General features: G+C 35.3%; 7 protein-coding genes across 9 annotated transcripts; 5 read left to right on the forward strand and 2 right to left on the reverse strand.

Moving 5' to 3' along the window:
• Positions 1–314: 314 nt before the first annotated feature.
• Positions 315–2,355, forward strand: LOC103831669. The gene is made up of 3 exons (XM_009107569.3): positions 315–788; positions 1,604–1,864; positions 1,951–2,355. Exons 1-3 carry the CDS (start codon positions 381–383, stop codon positions 2,137–2,139), a joined length of 858 nt encoding a protein of 285 aa, XP_009105817.1. The 5' UTR covers positions 315–380; the 3' UTR covers positions 2,140–2,355.
• Positions 2,356–2,602: 247 nt separating this feature from the next.
• LOC103831670 (ethylene-responsive transcription factor ERF020) lies at positions 2,603–5,088 on the forward strand. Its single transcript, XM_033274387.1, has one exon. The coding sequence runs from the start codon at positions 4,491–4,493 to the stop codon at positions 4,908–4,910; it is 420 nt and encodes a 139-aa protein (XP_033130278.1). The 5' UTR covers positions 2,603–4,490; the 3' UTR covers positions 4,911–5,088.
• Positions 5,089–5,420: 332 nt separating this feature from the next.
• Positions 5,421–9,417, forward strand: LOC103831671 (probable serine/threonine-protein kinase At1g09600). Its single transcript, XM_009107571.2, has 7 exons — positions 5,421–6,810; positions 6,891–7,175; positions 7,249–7,566; positions 7,933–8,160; positions 8,252–8,352; positions 8,421–8,793; positions 8,888–9,417. The coding sequence occupies exons 1-7, from the start codon at positions 6,379–6,381 to the stop codon at positions 9,059–9,061; spliced, it is 1,911 nt and encodes a 636-aa protein (XP_009105819.1). The 5' UTR covers positions 5,421–6,378; the 3' UTR covers positions 9,062–9,417.
• A 961-nt stretch (positions 9,418–10,378) lies between these two features.
• Positions 10,379–13,066, forward strand: LOC103831673 (lysine histidine transporter-like 5). 2 transcript variants are annotated; one of them, XM_009107572.2, is made up of 8 exons: positions 10,379–10,520; positions 10,850–11,013; positions 11,087–11,470; positions 11,540–11,936; positions 12,020–12,125; positions 12,211–12,302; positions 12,397–12,465; positions 12,553–13,066. In XM_009107572.2, the coding sequence occupies exons 1-8, from the start codon at positions 10,494–10,496 to the stop codon at positions 12,649–12,651; spliced, it is 1,338 nt and encodes a 445-aa protein (XP_009105820.1). In that variant the 5' UTR covers positions 10,379–10,493; the 3' UTR covers positions 12,652–13,066. The 2 variants fall into 2 exon arrangements, with proteins under 2 accessions (XP_009105820.1, XP_018508638.1); XM_018653122.2 differs by lacking the exon at positions 10,379–10,520 and adding an exon at positions 10,581–10,657.
• A 182-nt stretch (positions 13,067–13,248) lies between these two features.
• Positions 13,249–15,383, forward strand: LOC103831675 (glucuronoxylan 4-O-methyltransferase 3). Of its 2 annotated transcripts, XM_033274368.1 has the most exons (3): positions 13,249–13,785; positions 13,935–14,511; positions 15,269–15,383. In XM_033274368.1, the coding sequence occupies exons 1-3, from the start codon at positions 13,489–13,491 to the stop codon at positions 15,280–15,282; spliced, it is 888 nt and encodes a 295-aa protein (XP_033130259.1). In that variant the 5' UTR covers positions 13,249–13,488; the 3' UTR covers positions 15,283–15,383. The 2 variants fall into 2 exon arrangements, with proteins under 2 accessions (XP_033130259.1, XP_009105824.1); XM_009107576.3 differs by lacking the exon at positions 15,269–15,383 and having other exon boundaries at positions 13,935–14,880.
• On the reverse strand, positions 15,105–18,036 carry LOC103831674 (GDSL esterase/lipase At1g71691). The gene is made up of 5 exons (XM_009107574.2): positions 16,950–18,036; positions 16,701–16,822; positions 15,886–16,128; positions 15,548–15,797; positions 15,105–15,474 (listed from the first exon to the last, which is right to left on the reverse strand). The coding sequence occupies exons 1-5, from the start codon at positions 17,671–17,673 to the stop codon at positions 15,251–15,253; spliced, it is 1,563 nt and encodes a 520-aa protein (XP_009105822.2). The 5' UTR covers positions 17,674–18,036; the 3' UTR covers positions 15,105–15,250.
• A 1,045-nt stretch (positions 18,037–19,081) lies between these two features.
• On the reverse strand, positions 19,082–22,835 carry LOC103831676 (agamous-like MADS-box protein AGL12). Its single transcript, XM_033274399.1, has 7 exons — positions 21,861–22,835; positions 21,628–21,733; positions 20,647–20,707; positions 20,428–20,531; positions 19,768–19,809; positions 19,599–19,640; positions 19,082–19,429 (listed from the first exon to the last, which is right to left on the reverse strand). The coding sequence occupies exons 1-7, from the start codon at positions 22,040–22,042 to the stop codon at positions 19,325–19,327; spliced, it is 642 nt and encodes a 213-aa protein (XP_033130290.1). The 5' UTR covers positions 22,043–22,835; the 3' UTR covers positions 19,082–19,324.
• Positions 22,836–24,120: the final 1,285 nt, after the last annotated feature.

The following is a 24,120-nucleotide window of genomic DNA, read 5'->3' on the forward strand; positions in this document are numbered from 1 at the left end:
ATTTGTGTCCAGGAGCCTTTTTTACACCTAAGTCTCTCATGACAGGCCTCACTTCAGCAACCCTGCTCCAAGAGACCTGCTCTGCCATAGCCAATGATCACAAGCACAGCCATGAGGGCTAAAAGCTCACGGGGAAATCTATGTAAAGGCCCATAATAGCTTCAGTGTTCTAAAGCCCATTTAAGCTAGTTTTTTTTTCGAAATATCTGAGGAAGAGAGGGAGAAAGAGGCGTGTTGGCAAAACAGAGGCCCATGTAGAAAAAGTGTGGCTACCATCAATCATCCTTCTTCTTCCATCGTTATCCACTTGTCCCTTCTGTTGTGTGGACAAATGCACTTCCTCTATCCTCCTCCTCTCAAGCTCTCTCTCACTCACCTCCATGGCGACGACCGCATCTCCTTCTCTCCCACGTAACTACTCCTTCCCTCCTCCTCCTCCCTCCTTCACCCGCGCCACGTCATTACCCAAAACGTTGTCCCTTCCTAACCGCCGGTTCGCTCTCACTTACCGATTAAACCAAAACTCGAAGCAGAGGGGCGGAGTGATCGTCAGATGCGAGGCGACGGAGGTTTCTCCCTCTTCTTCTTCGTCCGTTGCTTCTCCCGGAAGAAACTGGGTGCCGGTGGTGCCGTTATCTGCGCTTCCGAAAGGTGAACGGAGAGTGATCATCCAAGACGATGAGACGATATTGCTGCTTTGGTATAAGAACGATGTCTTTGCTATTGAGAATCGTTCTCCGGCTGAAGGAGCTTACAGCGAGGGGCTTCTCAACGCTAAGCTCACTCAGGTTTCTCCGTCTTTTATACTTAATTCGTCGTAGTATTTACTGCGTAAAGATGAGAACTTTGCGAGTAGATAAGGTGTTTGTGAAAATGCTTGATAGAGTAAGAGTGACTGAGTTATGAATTAACGAGTTTATGAGATAGACATATTTACATCCTTACACGTGGCCTGAGTCACTTCCACTGACATAGGCTCTGATTCCTGTATGCATTAGCTTCAGTGTTGTTTGGTTCTACAGTAATTTGAAGTCTGGTTTTCGCATTGAGGAAGATATGATTAAGAACACTATAGTATGTACTAACTCGCTGTGAAATGTAGCTACCTGTATGGAATGATAAATGCTTTAATACATTGTTTGGACATGTTAGACATCTTTACCTCCTTAATCAACACATGGCTTGAGTTACTTACTTTCAGTGACAGTCTCTGGTTGCTGTCTGGATTAGCTTCATTGTTATTTGATTCTACAGTAATGTAAAGTCATGTTTTGACAATGTTGAAGTTAAGATTTTAAGAACACTATTGTATGTAGTGAAATGTAGCTAACTATATGGAATGATGAGTGCTTTATAAGATTGTTTTGGACATGTTTAACTTCTTTGCTTAGTTGGAAATTACTAGATTTGACACTGAATCAGTTACAGCTAACGTGGGTTCAAAGATTCGCTTTATAGACATATTGGTTGTACATCATATGTTCACCGTATCTTTTGTTAGGTTCGTCAACTACTGTTGTGAATCAAACAACTTGTGATGCATCAAGGTCTTAGTTTGATTACTGCTTTTTACTGACGGTTCTTTTTTTTTCCCTCACAACAGGATGGTTGCATTGTGTGCCCGGCAACGGACAGTACATTTGATCTCAGAACTGGAGAGATCAAAGAATGGTACCCAAAGAACCCGGTTCTTAGAGTCTTGACACCTGCACTGAGAAAGCTGTTTGTGTACCCTGTTAAATTTGATGAAGAAAACATCTACATCAGCATTAGAGGCAACGGGAAGAACGAGGCAGCTGCTGAAATCGTCTTCAGTGGAAAAGCTCAGCCTGGTCTCACAGCAACAAATGTCAACGTAGACGAGGTATAACAATAAAAATAAGCCCCAGACATGTAAATCTGATTCATCAAGAATACCAAAAGACTGATGATAAATTTTGTGAAAAACAGGTGAGAATGATAGTGGACGAGGGTTCTCAAGGATTTGGTTTCTCAAGGAAGAACGAAGTGATAAACGGGAAAGCAGCAGTGATAGGATTCTTACTGCTGCTAGATTTTGAGCTGCTGACAGGTAAAGGTCTATTGAAGGGGACAGGGTTCTTGGACTTCCTTTACTCTGCTTCAGATGCTTTCAAGTAGAGATCAATATATATCTCTTTGGTCTGGTTTTGCTTTACCTCCCTTGTGCAATTTGTGGAAGCATTACCCAACAAATGGAGAAACAAAGAAACATACTTTTGTAACAAAACTCTCACCATGTCCTTAGTATATGAATCACATTTTATAGAGATGTCTTGCTTTTGCTTTGTTTGTGTGTTTACCTCTTTATATAAGATATTCTTTGTTCTATCCCTTTATCACTTCCGTTTCTAAAATTTTATACCATTACATAAGTGTTAGTCCTAGACATAGCCAATGAAACAATGACATTAGCCCCCAAATTTTAAGAGGTTAATATTCATTAAGTTTATGGCCTCCAAATTATTTAAAATTAATAAAGTTACGCTAAAATGTTTAGTCTTTTAAATTTCATCTTCTACGTATTATCAATAAATATAGAGATTAACATTCTTCATATTTCTGTTTTTCTTAAAATTTTATGTTACACATATCTTCTTCCTTTTTGGGCAAATGTTAGCCATAATAAACGTTTTTGCAAGCCTAAAATAATTTGAAAAACATCTCAAGACGATCGACATGTTAACCATAATTTAGGAATATTATTTTTGTGAATGTGATAAACTATGTGGCGTGACGTGAACCTCGAATACACAAAAGAAGACATGGTCTTTGTAGATAGGTAAGGAGGAAAGTTGATTGCATTCAAATTGGGTTGCTCCAAGGTGAGTGGGATTCTTCTTCCGTGTGTAAGGAATCTTCGCAGTTCGTGTTAGATTTGTGTACCAGTGAATATAACTGCCACCAGAAACGCCATATCCTTTTTATTTTAGTTCGTTTTCTGTGTGCAGAAGGAAACAGACAGTAAACAACTTTATGTCTTTTAGTCAAACTCAGACAACAAGACTATATGATGACGTCACCCGTGATGAATTTTATCACAAACCCCAAAAAAGAAAGAAAGAGAGGCGAGTTGCATGTGGTTCACCACGTGATGTCGTGATATAGCCTATAGGGCATCAATCGTAATATATCTTTCGTTAAATGCATGTTACACCTAAATTTCTTTTTTCGGCGGATATATTTGTATTTTTGATTTATGCATGTTAAATGTTGAAGTTAAAGCCATGATTCTTATTTGCGGAAAATGTATAAGCTTTATGATGCAAATATATAGTTTATTCACATCGGTCTACGAAGCTATAAATAAATTTATGATGAACTTTTGCGCCAATTTTTTTCCTTAAGAGCATGATTAACGCTGTACGGGTTTTTATTTGATTTTTTTTTGTCTGATAAAAAAAAAGTCGAACCAATCACAGACCGCCACGTATCAGTGAGATCTACGAACAGTGCAAGAATTAAGTTAAACTCGGTCCTTATAAAAGATGTAGAAAACACGGTTCTTATAGAAACAGTGGAACCCACCCTTTAAGAACCAAGTTAATAATCACCGTTAATCAGTGGCGGAGCTATGTGGGTGGGAGGGGGGTCAGCTGACCCCTGTGATTTTTATAAAACATGAATTTCACTTATATATTTTAGGTAGTTTTCAGAATATTTCGTTAAAAACCTTTAGTTTGACCCCCATAACTCAAAACTAATTCTTTCTTTTGACCCATTTTAATATCTTCTTAACAATTTTACATAATTAGTTTAGTAAATGACCCATCTAAAATGTGATGCTAGCTCCGCCACTGCCGTTAATTATGTTCTAATAATTTTTTTTGAGCAAATGAATCACATTAATTTTACCAAAAAAATGAATCACATTAACTGGGGTTCTTCTTTAGGTATGGTAAATCTTGTATTCAATAAAATGAATGATTTGATTATCCGAATCTTTCAAAAAATGATTTCATTATCGGAAAATCATATAAAAAGCTAGTTTGATAACTAATTATATCGACATCACATTTGTTTAATCCTACATTAACCAAACTTATTTTCTGAACAAAACCTATATAAACCAAACTTGTCCCGCTTATGTAATTTGTTACGTACCGCTAAGTCTGTTGTCACAATTCAATCAATCACGCATTATGTTGAGTGATCCATCTTTTATCCACCACTTGTTTCATGTTTCATATGTTGAAATTTCATTTGTTTATCCAAATGTATTTATAGCTGATGTAAACGTTAATATGTTGAAACACAAATAAGATCATCCTAGAAAAAGAAAACATCAAATGTGCCAGCCGCATGTCAATATTACATATTCCCCCTGGTCATATCTTTGACTTTTATTATTTTTTTCTCTAACCTAAAAGTATTATATAAGTATTGCACAATTCATACAATCGGAATTGACTTTCTTCTCCTCCAAACATATTTATATTCAACAGTTCCTCTCAAGATCATCAACTCAAAAAATGGATCCTAGAGACGGCGGAGAAACCCATCAGGCCAAGTACAAAGGCATCCGTCGCCGGAAATGGGGAAAATGGGTATCGGAGATTAGGGTTCCGGGAACTCGTGAACGGCTCTGGTTAGGCTCTTTCTCCACCGCAGAAGGAGCTGCCGTAGCCCACGACGTCGCTTTTTACTGCTTGCATCGACCATCTACCCTCGACAACGAAGCTTTTAACTTCCCTCACTTGCTGCAACCTTCCCTTGCCTCCAACACATCTCCTAAGTCCATACAAAAAGCTGCCTCCGACGCTGGCATGGCTGTCGACGCAGGATTCTCCCTTAACAACGACAGCGCGAGTGGTGGCGTGGAGGAAGGCAGCGAACGGGAAACGTTGAATATCTCCGTGTACGATTATCTAGAAGACGACGGTCGCATTTGATATATTTGATTGATATCTACGAGCACCTTATATTAGTCATTAATATAGGATGTGAATAGAATTCGTTATTTTTTTTTTACTTTTGAATTTTATATTATTGCCACATGAGCTTTCATTCCCCGGCTTATTTTCTTATGATGTAATTGTAGTCTTTCATCAAGGAAACAATATTCTCATCCATGATCAGTTTGTTGTTTGCATATATCCGAATTTGATGTTCTGGATAGGAGATTTGATACTAAAAGCCGAATAGTGCCAGTTTAAAACAAAAAGGAGACTCATGATATTAGAATTGAGTTTGTGGGAAAGTTTAAAAGATATGAGGATTCACTTAAAAGAAGAAGAAAAAGTGTCAGGATTGAAATGACTGGTGGATCACCTACATTCGTTTGAAATAAGAATGTATGGAATCATGCATATGTTAATTAAACAGCATGATTATCTGTATATTTTATTTCTGTAACATTTAAGCAGTATTTATTGTTTACGAATTTTGTCTCTATGCTTTTTTTATGTTCAGTTTGTTATAATTAGGTTACTTCAATTAAAAGAAGTTATTCATTTTCTGAAGAGGTTGCTGAGAAAAATGTTATCTATTTTCTTTGCTAGATATATTTTCAAAGACATATTAAAAATGATTTGTTTAAAAAAAAACTATTATCTACTTTCTTTGTTTCAGTAAATCTTCATCTATTTTTTTTTTGAATAATTCAGACATTTTTTGAAGTGAAAAGTTCTTTGTACAATTCTCGCTACTGTCATATTATCAATAAATATATTTGTATTTGATTACTTGTCAGCCAATCTAAGATAAGAAAAAGAAAGAAAAAAAGATAATAGCTTGATCATATTGAAATATATGTACTATCTTGACCACATAAAAATAGCTTCAAATATTTGAGAGGTTTTAAAATCCAAGATTCTCAAAATATCTGGCATATGTGTCCAACTTGCAAGGGATATAAATGATGTCATTGTTGTACTTGAAAGGCAGAAATCCAAAGGACTCCTATACACACAAATTGTAAGATTTGATCAAATGACGCGATGTGTTTTCTTTCTTCCGTCTGTCTAAGTAAACTTCATCGGACTTGGTCATGTTATGTTGGCACGAATGAACAAGGCGACAAAAAAGAAAAAAAGACATGTTGTTGACACGAGAGAAATAATTGTCGGGCTTTGCAAGTTAAAACAGGCCCATTCAAAGAAACCAGTAAGACCCAACTACGACCAGAAGAAAGAAAAAAATCAGCCTGTTGAGTTGACAAATCGTTTTAGTCGCCTACTTACAATCATTTGAATTCTAGAAGAATCATAAAAAAAATAAAGACATTGAGTGGCACGCACGTTCCACTTCTCTATCACAAAAACGTGAGAGAGACAAACAACATTACAAAACATGAGAGCTTCTTGGTCGCCGATCATATCCGAGTAGTTAGGAGTTTTGAATGGTTGTTTGTCTGAAATAATGGGTTGTATTTGCGCTACCGCGCGTTCTCCAAACGCCGCCGTTGCCAACACTGACCTATTGGATTCAAGCAAATCCATCCTTCAACTTCTCCCTCCTCCTTCGTCCTCTTCATCTAAAACGGAAGGATCTTTCACACGTCCAAACTCTTCAGCTTCCATCACCGTCGTGGCTAATGGTTATCCAGTGGCACGCCGTCCCTCCACCTCATCTGATCGAAACAGCAATAACCCAGTAGTTATTGTCGGAGCTCCAACCAGGAGAGTTACGGCTATGCCGGTGGGGCAGCCTAAGCAGAAGTCAGAGAGTTTGACTCTGGATAAAGCAGAATCCACTAGCGGAGAATGGCCATCTTGGTTGGCTTCTGTCGCCGGAGAAGCCATCAAGGGATGGACCCCTCGCTCCGCAGATTCCTATGAGAAGTTAGACAAAGTTAGTTAATATTTTTAATAAAAGAACTCATGTTTTTTTTGCTGTCTGAATCTCTTTGTGTGACCAGTTTCTTGTTATAGATTGGACAGGGGACATACAGCAGCGTGTACAAAGCCAGAGACCTTGAAACAGGAAAGATTGTGGCGATGAAGAAGGTTCGGTTTGTTAACATGGATCCAGAGAGTGTTCGGTTTATGGCCAGGGAGATTCTCATTCTTCGTAAGCTTGACCATCCTAATGTCATGAAGCTTGAAGGTCTAGTCACCTCTAGACTCTCAGGTAGTCTCTACCTTGTCTTTGAGTACATGGAACACGACCTCGCTGGTCTAGCCGCAACTCCTGGAATCAAATTCTCTGAAACTCAGGTACTATTACACCTTTTGTTTCCTTACAGACAAAAAAAAAACTCAAGTGACAATAGTCTTACTTCGTTTTCAGATCAAATGTTATATGCAACAGCTGTTTCGTGGTCTTGAACATTGCCACAGACGAGGAATCCTCCACCGTGATATCAAGGGATCTAATCTCTTGATTAATAACGAAGGTGTTCTGAAGATTGGTGACTTCGGTTTGGCTAATTTTTACCGGGGTGATGGAGATCTCCAGCTGACAAGTCGCGTTGTAACATTATGGTACAGAGCGCCTGAGCTGCTGCTTGGTGCAACTGAGTATGGACCAGCCATAGACCTCTGGAGTGCCGGTTGCATTCTCACTGAGCTCTTTGCTGGAAAGCCTATCATGCCAGGACGCACAGAAGTAATGGGAACATTCTAGTACATTTTTAGTTTCTTTGCAACATATAGCACTGACTTTATAATCCTAAACACCATATATCAGACTGATTATGAGTGTATAGTTAGAGAAAAAAATACAACTTAGGCAAATATTTGTCTCGTGTTTGTATATTGATTATGTGAATTTATAATTTACAATCGTTTAGACCTATATTTATACAGATTCAGATATCTAATATTTATTTTCTTTTTAGTTTTTTTTTATTTATCTACTAAATTCGGTTTTCCTTATCCTAAAAGTTATAACTGGTGCACTGAGAGTTAAGTCACTCCGGAATCAATACTATAGAATACAAATGATGAGATAGTTATACTTTTTGCTTCTCAGGTGGAGCAGATGCACAAGATCTTTAAGCTATGTGGTTCACCCTCAGAAGATTACTGGAGAAGAGAAACTCTACCACTTGCAACAAGCTTTAAACCAAGTCACCCTTACAAGGCTGTTCTTGGTGAGACCTTCGGTCATTTCCCTGCATCAGCTCTGGCACTTATAAACAAGCTACTAGCAATAGAACCTGAGAAACGTGGATCAGCTGCTTCTGCATTGAGGAGCGAGGTAATATATTAATACTAACCCTAAATCTATGCTTCTTTCACAAGTTATTAGATGCATTGTCATGATCAGTTGAATACTTTCTTCTATTCAGTTCTTCACCACGGAGCCACTCCCTGCTAATCCATCAAGCTTACCTAGATATCCACCAAGCAAGGAACTTGATGCTAAGCTTCGCAATGAAGAAGCAAGAAAGTAAGACTTCTTGAGTTCACTATTCTTTCTCTCTTGTGGGTCTTTTCTTATTAAAGTTTTGGTTTCAGAGTAAGGGCAGAGGATAAAAAGAGAAGAGGGGGAGAGACAGTGACAAGAGGACGGCCAAAGGATCTTAAAACTGCGCAGACACCTGAGTTTATGGTCGCAGGGCAGTCCAAGGTCACATGCATAAGCCATAAGTTCAAAACAGACGAGGAAGGCGGCACAGGGTTTAGGATTGAACCACCTAGAAAAGGGATCCAACAGAACGGCTACGCTCATGCTTCTACAGTGGTTCACCCAAGTGTTGCTGATACGGAATGGAACAGAGGAGGAAGCATCAAAAGGGAAACCAATGCAGAGCTGAAGTCAAGGGTAACACAAACAGGAGACTTGCCTGGTGATTCTTGTAGGAGAAGTTCCAGCAGAGATTACTCAACCGTAAGCCTCACGTTTCCTTTTTCTAGTTATTCTGTGTGCATTATTAACCTTTTGGTATGTTAACTGTTGAGTTGTGTTTTTGGGATGTGGTCAGGGAAACGCACCAAGGAAAAACAGGATTCATTACTCAGGACCATTGATGCCTCCTGGTGGAAATCTTGATGAAATGCTCAAAGAACACGAGAAGCAGATCCAACAAGCTGTCCGCAAAGCTCGTGTCGAAAAGTCAGGGCAACAGCAGCGTTACACAGGAAGAAATGCTCGGTAGCTAAAAGAGAGAGTGAGAGAAAGAGAGAACAAGAAGAAAAATTAAAATACATAGCAACATGTTTTGAGGTTTCATCAAAGCCATAGAAACTCATTAAGGGTTTTTGTTTTGGGCTCTTCAGTGCGTGAAGCCAGGGGTTGATGCAATGTATAGACAAGTTTATTTTTCTTAGGCCAACGAGATTGACCACACAAAATGTCAAACTTCCTTTTGTACATATACACACAAGGTTTCGGTTGACTTGAGAGTCAAGCAAACATGTGTTTGCAAGCAAAACCAAAATAACTCAAAGAAATGTGCTACTCAATTTTGAAATAGTATTTCTAAGTGACAACAATTCCGCATATCATGCTAAAGCTACACGCAGCTCTGATTTTACTCTTCAAGCTGATCTTTTCTCCACAACAAGCTGAATTCTGGAAAAATATTAAAATTTATGCATTAAGATTTATTTATCTGTTTTACATGTTAAAAATCATATCGCAAAAAGCATAAAGTAAAAAATTAAAAATCCATGATCAATTACTACAAATAAATACTGTAAGATAGTACTTAAACATGTCTCATGTTCCAAAAATAGCACAAAATCACAAAAATAACCGATTAAAAAGTAGAAAACGCGTACCCAAATAGGGTTAAATGATTAGAAATTGGTTTAAATTTTGAGGATGGGGGTTTAGGGACTAAGAGTTAGGTTTTAGGATAAAAATTGTATTTATTTATTTTAAAAAATACTTTAAATATATTTATTTATGCTAAATGTATTACTTATAAATTCATTAAATTGTAAGTTTATCTTTTCACTCTTTAATAAATGTTATTTTGGTCATTTTTGTGACAGACTATTTTGTGATATTTTAGAGATTTGCCTTTGATAGAATGCTAAAATCTCAAACAAAATTATTGGTCATATTTCAGCATTTTAAATATGATTTTCTTTTAAAACAAAAAAAGTAAGTGAACAGTGAAATTGTGTAATAAGCTGATTAGTTTTATAGTTATCTCTTAAATTGTTAGACGATTTGTAGACTTTTAAGTTTAAAAAATATTCTTCAATTGCCTTAATGAATTGTGGGAACGCTGGTTTATAGGGATGAATTAAGGCTGGAAACGTGGGTAATAAAACAAAGAAGAAGAAGAGATCAGAGAGTAAAGAAATAGGAAGAGACCAGTATCGTTGGATTTGGGGAGTAACTGCAGACTCGTTCAAAAGACCATCCTCACTTTCCTATGATCCAAGTAATTAAAAAATTACTTTCACCCTAGTTACCTCTCTATTTAAACTCTTCACTGTCCCCAATCATACCATAAAAAAAACAGTAATCACTAATTTTTTGTTTTCTTCTCTATACGTATTTTATACTAAAAAAAGAAAAATACATTTCCCTGTATTTTAATTTTTTGTGAGTATTAAAGAAAACACAAAACAAGAATGACATTCAATGCGCCTCTTTCAGCGGTAACAAGCTTTATCTGCATTACAAATATCTTTTATCTTTGTTTATATATCACATGAATAATGTAGTTTTCATCAATGGGACTGTAACATTTGATCTCTTTTTCTTTTCTTCTACAAAATGTATACTGTTTTTAAAGGTTGGTGCTCTTGAACTGAATTTAGAAAATATTTTTTTGTATCATATAAATCCTCTTATAATTTTAGCGATGAACATTAAATCATTCACTCTAATAAAACATTCTTGTAACGCCAACATATGGTAACTCAACAGTTTTCATTTTGACATTTAATGTCATCGCTATATGAATCATTACAAAACCTTGAATCAGGATGATGAGGAGAACAATAACAAGAAGCAAATGGATTACAACGATTGGTTACCGATCACCGCGTCTAGAAATGCCAAGTGGTATTACTCCGCCTTCCACAATGTCACGGCCATGGTCGGCGCCGGAGTTCTCGGTCTCCCTTTCGCGATGTCACAACTTGGCTGGTAATTTTCTTTTAAATGTTTTTTTTGGTTACTATCACAGAATAGAAGTTGTAATTAATTATTATTGTAACAGGGGACCTGGACTTGTTGCAATAATGTTATCATGGCTTATAACGTTCTACTCGTTGTGGCAAATGGTTAATTTGCATGAAAGCGTTCCCGGGAAACGGTTTGACCGTTACTCGGAGCTAGGCCAAGAGGCGTTCGGACCAAAACTAGGTTACTGGATCGTCTTGCCGCAACAGCTCATGGTCCAGATCGCTTCCGACATAGTCTACAACGTGACCGGGGGAAAATCGCTTAAGAAATTCGTCGAGCTTCTTTTTCCTCATCTCCATCATATCCGTCAAACTTATTACATCCTTGGGTTCGGTGTGCTCCAAGTCGGTCTCTCTCAGTCTCCTGACTTCAACTCTATCAAGATCATCTCTCTTCTCGCTGCCCTTATGTCTTTCTTGTATTGTCACCAAACCCAAACCCACAACACATCCTCTTGTTTTTTTTTTTCTGATCTCTTTGTTTGTAGGTACTCAATGATAGCGTCTGTAGCGTCAATAGTGAAAGGAATGGAGCATCATCCAGCTGAGTACGGAGTCAGAGGACACACCACGGCCTCAATGATCTTTGACGCGTTTAATGGCGTTGGAACCATAGCGTTTGCGTTTGCGGGACACAGTGTGGTTCTTGAGATTCAAGCTACTATTCCTTCAACACCTGAAGTCCCTTCCAAGAAACCGATGTGGAAAGGAGTCGTCGTTGCTTACTTCATCGTCATCGTTTGTTACCTCTGTGTGGCTATATCCGGTTACTGGGCTTTTGGTGCTCATGTGGAGGATGATGTCCTCATTTCCCTTGAGAAGCCTGTTTGGCTTATAGCTGCAGCTAACTTCATGGTTTTTATCCATGTTATTGGAAGTTACCAGGTCTACTTTTTTTTTTTGGCTCTTGTTCTGTTTCTTTTTCTTGAAAATGTGATTACAATGTAACTGATGATTTATCTGAACAGGTTTTTGCGATGTCGGTATTTGACGCGATCGAGTCATATCTTGTGAAAACACTGAAGTTCACTCCTTCAGTAATGCTGCGTCTAGTTGCACGTAGCACATACGTTGGTTAGTTCTCATTTATCTTTCTTTTTTCCACTTTTTTTTTTCTGGAGACATGTAAACTGATATTCACTTCTTGTGTGTTGTGTAGCAATTGTATGCCTTATAGCAATATGTATCCCCTTCTTCGGAGGTCTTTTAGGGTTCTTCGGTGGCCTTGTCTTCTCATCAACCTCATACTTCGTAAGTCATGAAACATATATCTCAAGTTGTTTGAAAACATTATATTTATATAAAAATGGATGATGTATATATAATGTACCTCTATAATTTGCAGATACCTTGCATTATATGGTTGGTGATGAAGCGACCAAAACTATTTAGCTTCCATTGGTTTGCCTCTTGGGTTAGTCTTTCTTTCTTGATTCCACATAAGCTTTAGTCACAGGGTGATTAAAATTTAATAACTCGATAACCCGTTGTTTAACTACAGTTTGCAATAACAATCGGAGTCTTGATAGCAATCTTTGCACCAATTGGAGGAATGAGACACATTATCCTTTCAGCAAAAAGCTACCAGCTCTTCTCATAGGCTTTCAAAACACACAAAAGCAACCATTATCGCATCAACTTCTTATAAAAGTTTTTTTCTACCATTTAATTTAGCATAGTTTAGATTATTGAATTCTGGGGTTTCTCATTTCTTTTGTTTTCCGTTTCATGGAGTTTCACTCTTTTCTTTCTTTTTTTTTTTGCTATAATCCTTCCGTCAAGAACTGCCTTCCGAATTGCTTCTGGATATCCGTGAAAGCTTCTACGTGGTTTGGTCCGAGGCTGTGACGGATGTTCTCTCCAACCAGTCATTTGAAATCACCTTACAAGGGAATACCATATGGTCTACAGATGTTCTACTGCAGCTAAAGTACTAAATGGCTGTGTAGAATTCAAAGCTTTTTTGGTTTTGGATTGTAATAAAACATCTGAATAATATGATTGGTTATCCGTAATTTCGCTGTTAAGTTTTTTTCTTATCAAATTCGTATTCACCATCCTTAAAAACGTAGCACCAATAGTGCTAGTGTTCTCGTATACAGATGTTTCAAAATGTATTGAAAGATAGCAAAAGAGAAATTGTAACTGCGAAGCCTATATTAACTATCTAAAATCTTTCAAACTTAATCCTCTATTAGAGTATTAGGTGATGACACCAAAGCCTATATTAACTATCTGAAGTTCTTACTTCTTATTGTTAATATCGACCAATCATATTGAGACACAAGACATTACCAAACCACCAAATGACATACATAAGCCCAAAAGAAACTTAAAATCTTTTGTCTCTTTGTCCCCTTAACCTTTTTAGTAAACTGTAACGCCTCTCACTTGAACAATTCAAATTAACACAATCACTGTCTCTCCGTCCATCACAATGACAACTAACCTCCACTTTCCGATTACACTGAAACTCATTCTCTCTACCTTAGCATCTCTCCTCGTGATCACTCTCTTCTTCATCACCAGAACCGATTTCTCACCGTCTTCATATCAGCCAGCGCCGGCCAAAACTATCCAGATCTCCAGCTCCTCCACCAGAACTAAAGTACAGAGCCAAAACTCCGTGAGTTGCGGTAAGATCCCTCCTTCGCTCGCCGATGCTCTCATCCACTACGCCGCCTCCAATGTCACTCCCCAGCAAACACTCTCTGAAATCTCCGTCACCAAGAAGGTAAAATTAACAAAAGACTAACAAAACAACATGCAAGTCAAAAACCAAAACTGAGTAACTTTTTTTTTCTTTTTTAACACGGAGGAACTTAAAAAAAAACTGAGTAAACCACGGAGTAACTTAAAAAAAAACTACTTAAATTGCATCAGGTCCTAGACAAGACATCGCCGTGCAACTTTCTTGTGTTTGGTCTTGGCCACGACAGCTTGATGTGGGCGTCACTAAACCACGGAGGAAGAACTATATTCTTAGACGAGGACGAGTCATGGATACGCCGGATCGCCGAGAAGTTCCCTTCTCTGGAATCGTACCACGTACGGTACGAGACCAAGGTGAGAGACGCGGCGGCTCTGATGTCGGCGGCGAGAGATAGAGAGGAGTGCCGTCTCGGTGCGTCGATGGATCTTAGAGTTTCCAAGTGCGAGCTTGCGCTGAAGGGCTTACCGGAGGTGGTTTACGAGAGGGAGTGGGATTTAATCATGGTGGATGCTCCGACGGGGTTTCACGAAGATGCTCCGGGGAGGATGTCGGCGATTTACACGGCGGGGATGCTCGCGAGGAGCCGAAAGAACGGAGAGAACACGGCTGTTTTTGTGCATGATGTGGATAGGACTGTGGAGGATGAGTTCTCTATGGCGTTTCTGTGCAGAGATTACATGACGGAGCAAGAGGGACGGCTCCGCCATTTTACGGTGCCTAGCCACTGGGACTCTAACATCGCCGGCGGTAAATACTGTCCCTAATCCGCCGATGATAAAATGATTTTTTAAAAAAAAAATTATATATATTTTGGCTGTGACCCGTGAGACTATCTAAATGATATTTTAATTCAACATTTTACCGTTTAATCAAATTTCTTCCACCTCTTTTTTTTTTGGACAACAATAACTAAACTATGATTTTTCTTCCATCTAATAATTTAAAACACACTTAATTTTATGTTATAATAAATAAAGTTCTTTAGTAAATTCAAACAAGTTTTGATAAGAAAAATATGGTTAATACAAATTAAATGAAACAATATTTATGTATAAAATACAGAATAATCAATTTGTATTAAATTTCTGTTAAAATAATTTAAAATAAAAATTAAATAAAAAAATTGTAAAAACTTAGTAAATAAAAGAGCAAACACATGGCACACTGATCAACACCCTAATTATACCAATTCAACTGTAAAAATTATTTATTTAACACCTTATTGTAAAATGGTCTTTCTATAGTAGTTAGATCATTATTAAAACAAAACCAGTAGATCTGAGTTGGACCGTTTGGTGATCAAATTTTGACCATTTGGTGAAGCATTTGACGTTTTCAAGAACTAAAAAGTAAAAATGATTTGACTCAAATGTTTTTAACATGAACGAAACTAATGAAAAAACGTTACAAGAACAAATGACAAAGACACGAAACAACACAAAGTTTTATATTACTTCTTGATTGACTCCATAAGAAAGTTAGTCCTCTAATTGAGTCTCGCCAGTTCCTGAATGTTGATAGGAAATGCAACGGTACGATCACCAGCGAACGCTTTCCTAGCCATAATGAGATTAACTTTCTCGGTAGGATGAAAAGCGTCCCAAAACAGGTACTGATCTCTGTTAGGACAAGGCGTCTCAAAGGGAAGACATGTGATTTGACCTCTGTTCCGTCCTATCCCACAACATCCTTTGTCCAAAGTAGTAACTCCTACAAAACCAACACAGCCATTATTACCCATAATTAAGAGTTTGTGTTAGCTAGCTTAAGATTTGGTAGTTACCATAAACCGCCGGGTTAGCGATGATGTCTTCTAACATTTGAGTGATATCGAGATAAATGAATTTAGCATCCGGGAGATTCTGGTTGAGATTGGAGATCATTGTTTTGACGTTTGTGTTGAAAGGAAGAACAAGTTGGTTAACTTCCTCCGAGCATTTACCGTCGGTTCCTTGAGCTAGAATGCTAGGAATGCATCCCATTCTTCCAAGTCCAGCCACTATAAATTTCCGACCACCGAGATTATACAGTCTCTGCATTACCAAAATAAAAACAACACATTTATGATTACATTTCAGCTTCTTGCTTAGTAAGTACTAATTAATGTTTATGATGTATTACGGTGAGATGATTGGCGTAGTGCTGAACCAAGAGATCTCCGAATTGGTGGGCGTTGAATTGGTTACGGGTAGGGAAATTGGGCAACAAGTAGTTGTTGAGATAGTCGTTGCTTCCCATTCCAATGAAGAACAAGCCTCGAGCCACCGAGTCTGCAATGGCCACCGGACCACCGGACTTGCTGGCCATCTGATCTAACGTTGTCTGGAAGTTATGAATCTGCTGGTCGAATGGTATACGCCCCATCTGACCATCGGATTATAAACTCATTACAATTTTCGATGTTTATTAAGAACAAATATATACTTATATGACCATCATGTAAGAGCTTTGAAAGTACTTGAGTTGATTTTTAATGATCAATTCATTTTAGTAAGTATGAATATAAAATTGTTACTAAAATGTATATAAATTTTTCTATAATATCACCAAAAGGATTTCTATATAAATTAAAATTTTGATTTTATACAATTGCATTTTAAAAATACAAGGTACAATATTTTAACAAGTCCTTCAATGTATTAAAAACAGAAACGAATTTAAAATAATAATTTTGCTAAATAAAACACAAACGAATAAATTAATGGTATAGTATATTGGCTTTCAAAAGTTCATATTAGAACATTATAAATGTACGTTTATATTTGAAAACCACGCAAGTATTATGCGTAGTTCTAAAATGTATACTACAAACAAAACAAAAAAAAATTCTAAGAATCGGTTGGTATACTACTACAAGTAATTATTATTAGATCTAGTAAATACATATTTACTTCTTAGTTCTTATAACAAAAGGTAAAAAGTTGCATGCAACTTACAAAGTTTCCTCCGGTGTCAGGAAGAATCCCCGCGGCTGCAGAAGCGTAGTTGACACCACGAAGCACTTGATCTCCGGTAGCTTCCGAGTACGCCGGAATCAATGGCAACCCCAATAGTTGAGCTATATGATATGTGCATGCATGCATGCATCAAATTACTTCATCGATCAGCCTCATCCAAACGTTATCATTTAAAACCTTTTTCCAAATTAGGAGGAAACGAATACCATGTTTTGAAGAGAAACGTACCAATCCCATCGACCATGGTTAAGCCATTGCAGAACCGACCGGTTGGACCGCCATTGAAATCAATGCCATAAGGGAAGTAATTGGCTTTAGCAAAGGAAGGGATGTTATTGTTGTTCCCATTGTCTATGAGAGAGTCACCAAAGACAAACAATGCCGGCACAATGGCATCATTGCCGTCTTGTTTGACTAATGGAGGCGGAGGAGCAGAAATAGGTTCCTCGACCACATGTAATGGAGGCGGAGGAGCAGAAAGAGGTTCCTCAACCACATTTAATGGAGGCGGAGGAGCAGAAATAGGTTCATTAACCACATCTAATGGAGGCGGAGGAGCAAAAATAGGTTCATTAACCACATCTAATGGAGGCGGAGGAGAAGAAGTAGGTTCCTCAATCACAACTAGTGGAGGCGGAGGAGCATAAGTAGGTTCCTCAACCACAACTAGTTGGCCGCAGACGCCATGCAAAAGCTGGATAACCACCAAGAGAAGAGCTGGAAAGTAGCATAGTCGCCGGAAGTAGAAAGCCATATTGTGAAGGTGTTTGAGTTTGATAGGGTTAATTTTATTGGGTGAAGAAAAGTAAGAATTTGAAAGATTTATAGAGGGAAAGAGAGGGGTTTTGGTGAAGAGTAGTAAATGTTTGTATCCGTCTTCTACCACACAGTAATAAAAGCAATTCACGACAATCACAATATGTGAGTTATGGTATATATATAGCATATCCATAAAATCATTATACCATATCCTGTATTTTTTATACACTATATAAACACATAATTCGAAGTGAATGACTTACGTACGTAGATATACAAACATTTATATTATTAGCAGTTAATTTTAGATCAGTTAACGGAACTTATGGTAAAAGGCATGATTAGAGAATAATGTAGTCGTTGAGCTAGTGGAAGATTTGCAAATGCTTAATCAAAAAAAAAGAACCTCCTTTACAAACGACTACTTTTGTTAAGCTCACAAGGAAGAGGCAAATATAATCAAAAGAAGATAAAAGAAGAGAAATGTTGCATTTGTCTAAAAAAATAAAAATAAAAAGAGAGAAAGGTTGCATTTAAATTGTCGATGTTCTCAGTGACGTTTAAGGCTTTAAGCTATAGCTTTCAAAGTCAGACAGTCGTGAAGACCAATTATGTTGAAGAAGCGAGAAAAAGCAACAAAAAAGTCTCTTCTAATTCAAGATGGTAGTTATACTAGTAGAAATTCGCATCTTGCTTCCTGAATACTGATCTATTAACTGTAGGGTTGACTTTAAATGTTTAACTTCTCAGACTGTGTGATGGAATGATACAAACGTGGGACCTACTAAATGGTAGTCGTTTTGTTTTTGCCATAAATGGTAGTTCACTCGTATCATCGAATGTTAAGCCACTTTGAAAGTTTCCACATCTATGGAGCATTGTTTTAAGTTTCATGACATTATCAGTTTTCGAATCGAGTCAAATCATTTCGATTTTGTGTTGAAATACCACTTTGTTCTTAACTATCCATTTTCTACGTTGGAGTCTAGAGGTTACATAGATAACAATGTAAATACATTGAAAAAGAGGATATGCATCCTCAGTCAACACAAACCATATAGAGTAAAAACTCTATAAATTAATAATGTTGGTACTATGCCATTTTATTAATTTATAGAATTACTAATTTACAAAAGTTTTATTTTCTGATTTTTTTTTATATTTATAATATTTTTTAACAAAATAATTGATTTTACCGTATTTACATTAATTAAATTTTTGAAATTCGACTTTCACCATTAGTGTATTATTTGGTGCATATGAAATATGTTTATAATTTTTTTAAAATGTGGTTTAGATATAATTTTACTAAATATTAGTAAAATATATTGAAGTGTTAAGAAAATAAAAAATAATTCTATCGTGAAATAAAGAAAATAACACAATTGTTTGTTTGTACTTATATAAAATGTATATATACAAAAATTATTAGTTGATGCTTTTAACGGGACCATATATGTATAGGATTTTCTAAAATACTATTATGTAATTATTTTATCGATTTGTATCATATTTTGAACCGATCCAATTCGGAACCGAAAAAAATTATTAATTTATAGTGTTTATTAGTTATCGAGTATTAATTTATTGAGTTTCTATAGTAATCCATAAACTCAAAACATAGATAGAAAGAGTTTAAGTGCAAAGTATACAAACAACACTTATAGTCATTTCGCCGCTCACACCAACAAATTTAAAACAAGAGGAAAAAGTTACAAACAGATTTTCAACAGCCTAGCAAGTACCACATACCTTATTATACTTGTGCATGATTTTAAAACACTAATTATGCTTACCAAAGATTATTTGAATTCGTAAGACATAGTCTTCAAATATCCTATGGTCTAGAACTGAAATATTTCACTTGGCATGGCTAGTGGAATATAAGAATAGTTAGTCTCCACTGTTGCGAAGTTAGCATCTAATATGCTATTGTTGTTCTCCTCTATCTGCATTATTTCACCAACACAGCAACAAAGTAAAGCGTTAGGGCAAATCAGTCTAAATATCATTGGAATGTTGTGACTATAGCAAGATATACATTTGGATATAACTCTCATATAGATCTCCAACTTCATAAGAAGTGCAATTATAACAATTTCATAGTAAATTTGATACCTTATCGAGGAGATACTTGTTGGCATTTTTGAGGACTCCTTCCTTCACACAGACATACAAAACCGTTGAGCAATGTTAATTTAATGTTTTGTTTTTCTAAACCAAAATCCTGACTCATACGTACTGATTTATATGAAGCTGAATATACAATATGATGTAATGGGCTTACCTTGTTCCTCAAGGATTGAATTTCTTGAAGCATAATCTCCATCTGCAACATTACATATAAACTTCTTTATAATAGAAACATATAACTTTTTGCCAAAAAAACAGAGATATGCAGTAGAAACTCTATAAATGAATAAACACGATAAATTAATACAAAAAAATCCCGAGTTAGGCCAGTTCAAAATATGACACAAATCGATAAGATAATAAGATAATATTTTTTTAAGAAAATTCAATGTAAATATATAATCCTATTAAAATCATAAATTAATAATTTGTATACATATATAATCCTATTAAAATCATAAATTAATAATTTATATAAGTACAAAAAAATAATTCATCTATGTTTTCTTAACATTTCAATATATTTGACAATAATATTATAAAGCAACACTTAAATTCTATGAAAGATATTTTATGTACACCAAGTAATATAATAAAATATAAAATATCTTTCTAAAATTTCATTAATGTATATATATATCTAAAAATGAAAGTTTTATAAATTAATAACTCTATAAAGTAATAAAACACCATAATCCCAACATTATTAATTTATAGAATTTTACTGTATAATTTTCCTAATCTGCAGTATTTAATATTTATTTTCCATAACATATTGATTGTACATCTATACAAGCATTAATGTCATGTATACCTTAGCAGAGCGGATCTGAGAAATCCAATACTCAAGATGCTTCTCTAGCAGAAGAAGTTCTTCAAGATTCATCGCCCCATCTCCTCCTCCAAACATATACATGAATCCATTTTATTATTACATATGTATGTATGTATGTATGTATGTACGAATTTATAATCCATAAGAACAACTTAGTAAGGAAGTAGCTAATGTGTAAATAGCTAAACATATACCTTATTCCTTTCTGAAGCATCTCAACCTCTTTCTTAAGCACATTGACCTCAATATCTTTCGGATCCTAAATAATCAAATCTCGTTTCAATGTTTCTATTATTTGTAAATAATAATGTTAAGTTACAATTAGGAACCATGTCCGTACTGACCGTACATATAGACAGACGTACATGTATTTATTCCAAAAATGTATAGATATCATGCGTAAAAAACAAAAAAAATAGGAGTATGTACATGGTTCCGCGCGTGCCAATGACAACAGCTTAGGGCTACGTTTTTTAAGTGTCTAGGGCAACTTTTATCAAAAGACTGTGCTGAGATAAAATAATATGATACTTCGTTCGAAATATAATGTGATTAAAGAACAAAAATATTCAAATATTTTTAAAGTGTTATGGGTATTGTTGTCTCTAAAGCATCTTTTACTTTAACAGTAATAGTTTAAATTGTTTTGCTTTACCAATAAAAATTGAAACAATATTACTTGTTTTTGTTTTCATTTATACTTGTAGTACAAACGTTCCACAATATGTGAGTGACTCACACTAGTAGACAAAATTAATAAATCAGAAAATGGGAGCGGTAGTTGCAACGACTGTTTACTTCATAACTATTAATTTCATGTATAACCGGAATCTGGTGCCCTACCTAGCTTGCAGACTATTTTAATTCAAATCAGTTAATTATGAACAACGCCCAACAGAGTTTCGCTTTGCATGTCCACACGTGTTACCAAATAGCATAATATCAAAATAAGGAGTATATTTATACGGAAAAATAAGAAACAGAAAACCCCATAGAACGAAATGAAAAGAAATGATTAACGGTGTTTATGAGACGTTGAGCACCGGCTAGTTTTAATAAAACCAAAAATGGCATAACAACCAAACAGTTTCAAAAATTAATTCCAAAACTCAAAGAGAAAAGTTTTATATAAGTCCGCAAGGAAATAAAGAATTAAAATGAAAGAGAGGAGAGACGTACAAGATTTGGGGGTTGAAATTGTTCTTGAGAAGTAAAAGTAGCAGAAGAAGAACCACGATGACCACCAGTACACTTCATGTACTTATCAATCACCCCCTCCATTGTTCTGTTTTTTATAAATCAATTTTATATATATATAAGTTTCTATTTAATTACATTAAAACACAAATAAGGGAATTCTTGAAAAAAAAAATACATATATGAAGACTATGAGATATATAATACATTAATACCCTTTAGTTGCAAGCTCAAAGAGCTTGCCCTGAGGAGAAAAAATTACAACACCAATCTCGGCGTCACAGAGCACAGAGAGCTCCTTAGCCTTTTTGAGAAGACCAGTTCTCCTTTTGCAGAACGTTACTTGTCTGTGAACCGGGTTCTCGATCCTCTTCAGCTGAATCTTTCCACGAACCATCTCTATATGATGCTTTTAAGGTTTGGATTTGTGTTTAAGTTTGGATTTGAAGTTAGAACGTGGATCAACCTCCCACTAGTTTGAACTAGCTTCAAGGTTCCCCACTTACTGTTTCGGTTTCTCTTTTTTTTTCTTGGGAGAAAACTGTGAAGTTATGACCAACACCTTCTTCTCTTTATATATAATCTCCATATACAGATCCCCCCCCCCCCCCCCCCCCCCCCCCCACTCACTTCTGTGCTTCTTATTAAAACACCTTTTTTTCCACAAACCCTCATTTCCATTTATATATAATATATGTATGTGCCCATATATGTTATATTATATGTAACTATGCATTCATACAAAGTATATAGCTACACAAGCGAAAGCTCCTTCTAAAGCATTGTTTGTTATTTTATGGGTTTGTATATCACACACTTTCCCTTCTTCTCTAGCTTGTATAAAATAAACTTTTAGGTTATACTTGATTGATTGATCTTACATCGGAGTGACATATGACTTGGCATGCACTAATTGATTCAACATGTATACTATATTTATATAAATTTAACTATATTATAAAATACCTAATAATCCAAATATTTTTCTAATTTAATAGGTTATTTGAAGTATGATGAAGAATGTACTTATCATTGGTAATAATTTCTAGTTTGCTACCTTTTTTTTTTTTGGGAACTAGTTTGCTACCTAATATACCTATCAAAGACCAATACTCTTATAGCTTACATGTTTTGACTGAATTCATATCTAAGAGTATCTCCAAAAAGAAACTCTATAACTTCAAATATAGAGTTTTTTTAGAACAAGACTCTTATCCATCTTCTTGCTCTAAAAAAAAACTTCAAAATTTCAAATTTAGAGTTTTGAGTAGTAAAACTTCATATTTGAAATTTCACTACTCAAAACTCTAAATTTGAAGTTTCATCTTTTATTTGCATTTTGGTCATTATAAATAATTATACATCACATTTATGATTCTTAAGTATTTTCTCATTCATAGTTTTAATTAATATTTATAACTTTTGTATATTTTAAATATTTCAAATTTATTTTTATAAATTAAAATTTTACACATAAGTTTAAAAAAAAAATCAAAATAAGATTTATAATATTTTAAAAGTAGAATTAGACAACAAGAATATTACAAAAGAAACTTAATAATTTTTTTTAAAGAAGATATATACATGAAGACATAATTATTACACAAATTTAAATATTACAACAACACTAATTTTAATGAAACTTCTAAAATATTGTCTAAACAAATTTTGTATAACCGAAAATGGAGCATTAATAAAATAATTTTATGTAATGATGTGGTATTTTGCTTGTAGTTTAATATTTAATTATCTATTTCTATTTATAATTTTATATTTTAGTGTAAGATTTATTAATTAATATTACAATAATATTTTATATATGTGCTTGTTATCTACAAAAGTTTTATGAATTTATATTAATTATGACAAATATAAAGAGCATAGTATAAATTACAAATAATTTTGAAATTAAATTTAAAGTTTTGGTTTTGGATAATAACACTTTGAAACTTCAAATATAGAATTTGCAAAACTCTATAATAGAAAGTCTTTTTAGAGATGCTCTAAGAACGAATGTATATACTCGATCAATGCTCAACCGCACAACAATAATCATTGAAACGTTGATGAAATTTATATCAAGGTCAATTATGAAATTTAATGATAAGAACGACACTTTTGGTTTCTTATATATATGTTCAGTTATATACTGGTCGATGGGGATTCTTAGCCCACTCTTAACCACTAAAAGTACAAAACAAGTGATGGTCACTAAGAAATAAGTATAATTAGTCAATATCTAAAGTGGGTATTATGTTCATCTCATCGTGGTGGAGAACCAATGACCTGCCCATGTTAGGTTCCAATGTAGCCTTTTTGGCTATGTAATATATTTATCTATTTATTTGATCCATTTCAAAATGTTTTTTGGCCATCTTGCTTTGCCCTTTGTCTACGTGACAACTCCTGAATCTTATTCTTCAGCAGTACGTGGTTTTCAACTATCTTTTCTTCTTGGAATATGGAATTACTTTC

Source organism: Brassica rapa, chromosome A07, assembly GCF_000309985.2.
Source record: "Brassica rapa cultivar Chiifu-401-42 chromosome A07, CAAS_Brap_v3.01, whole genome shotgun sequence".
In the NCBI taxonomy this organism is placed as follows: domain Eukaryota; kingdom Viridiplantae; phylum Streptophyta; class Magnoliopsida; order Brassicales; family Brassicaceae; genus Brassica; species Brassica rapa.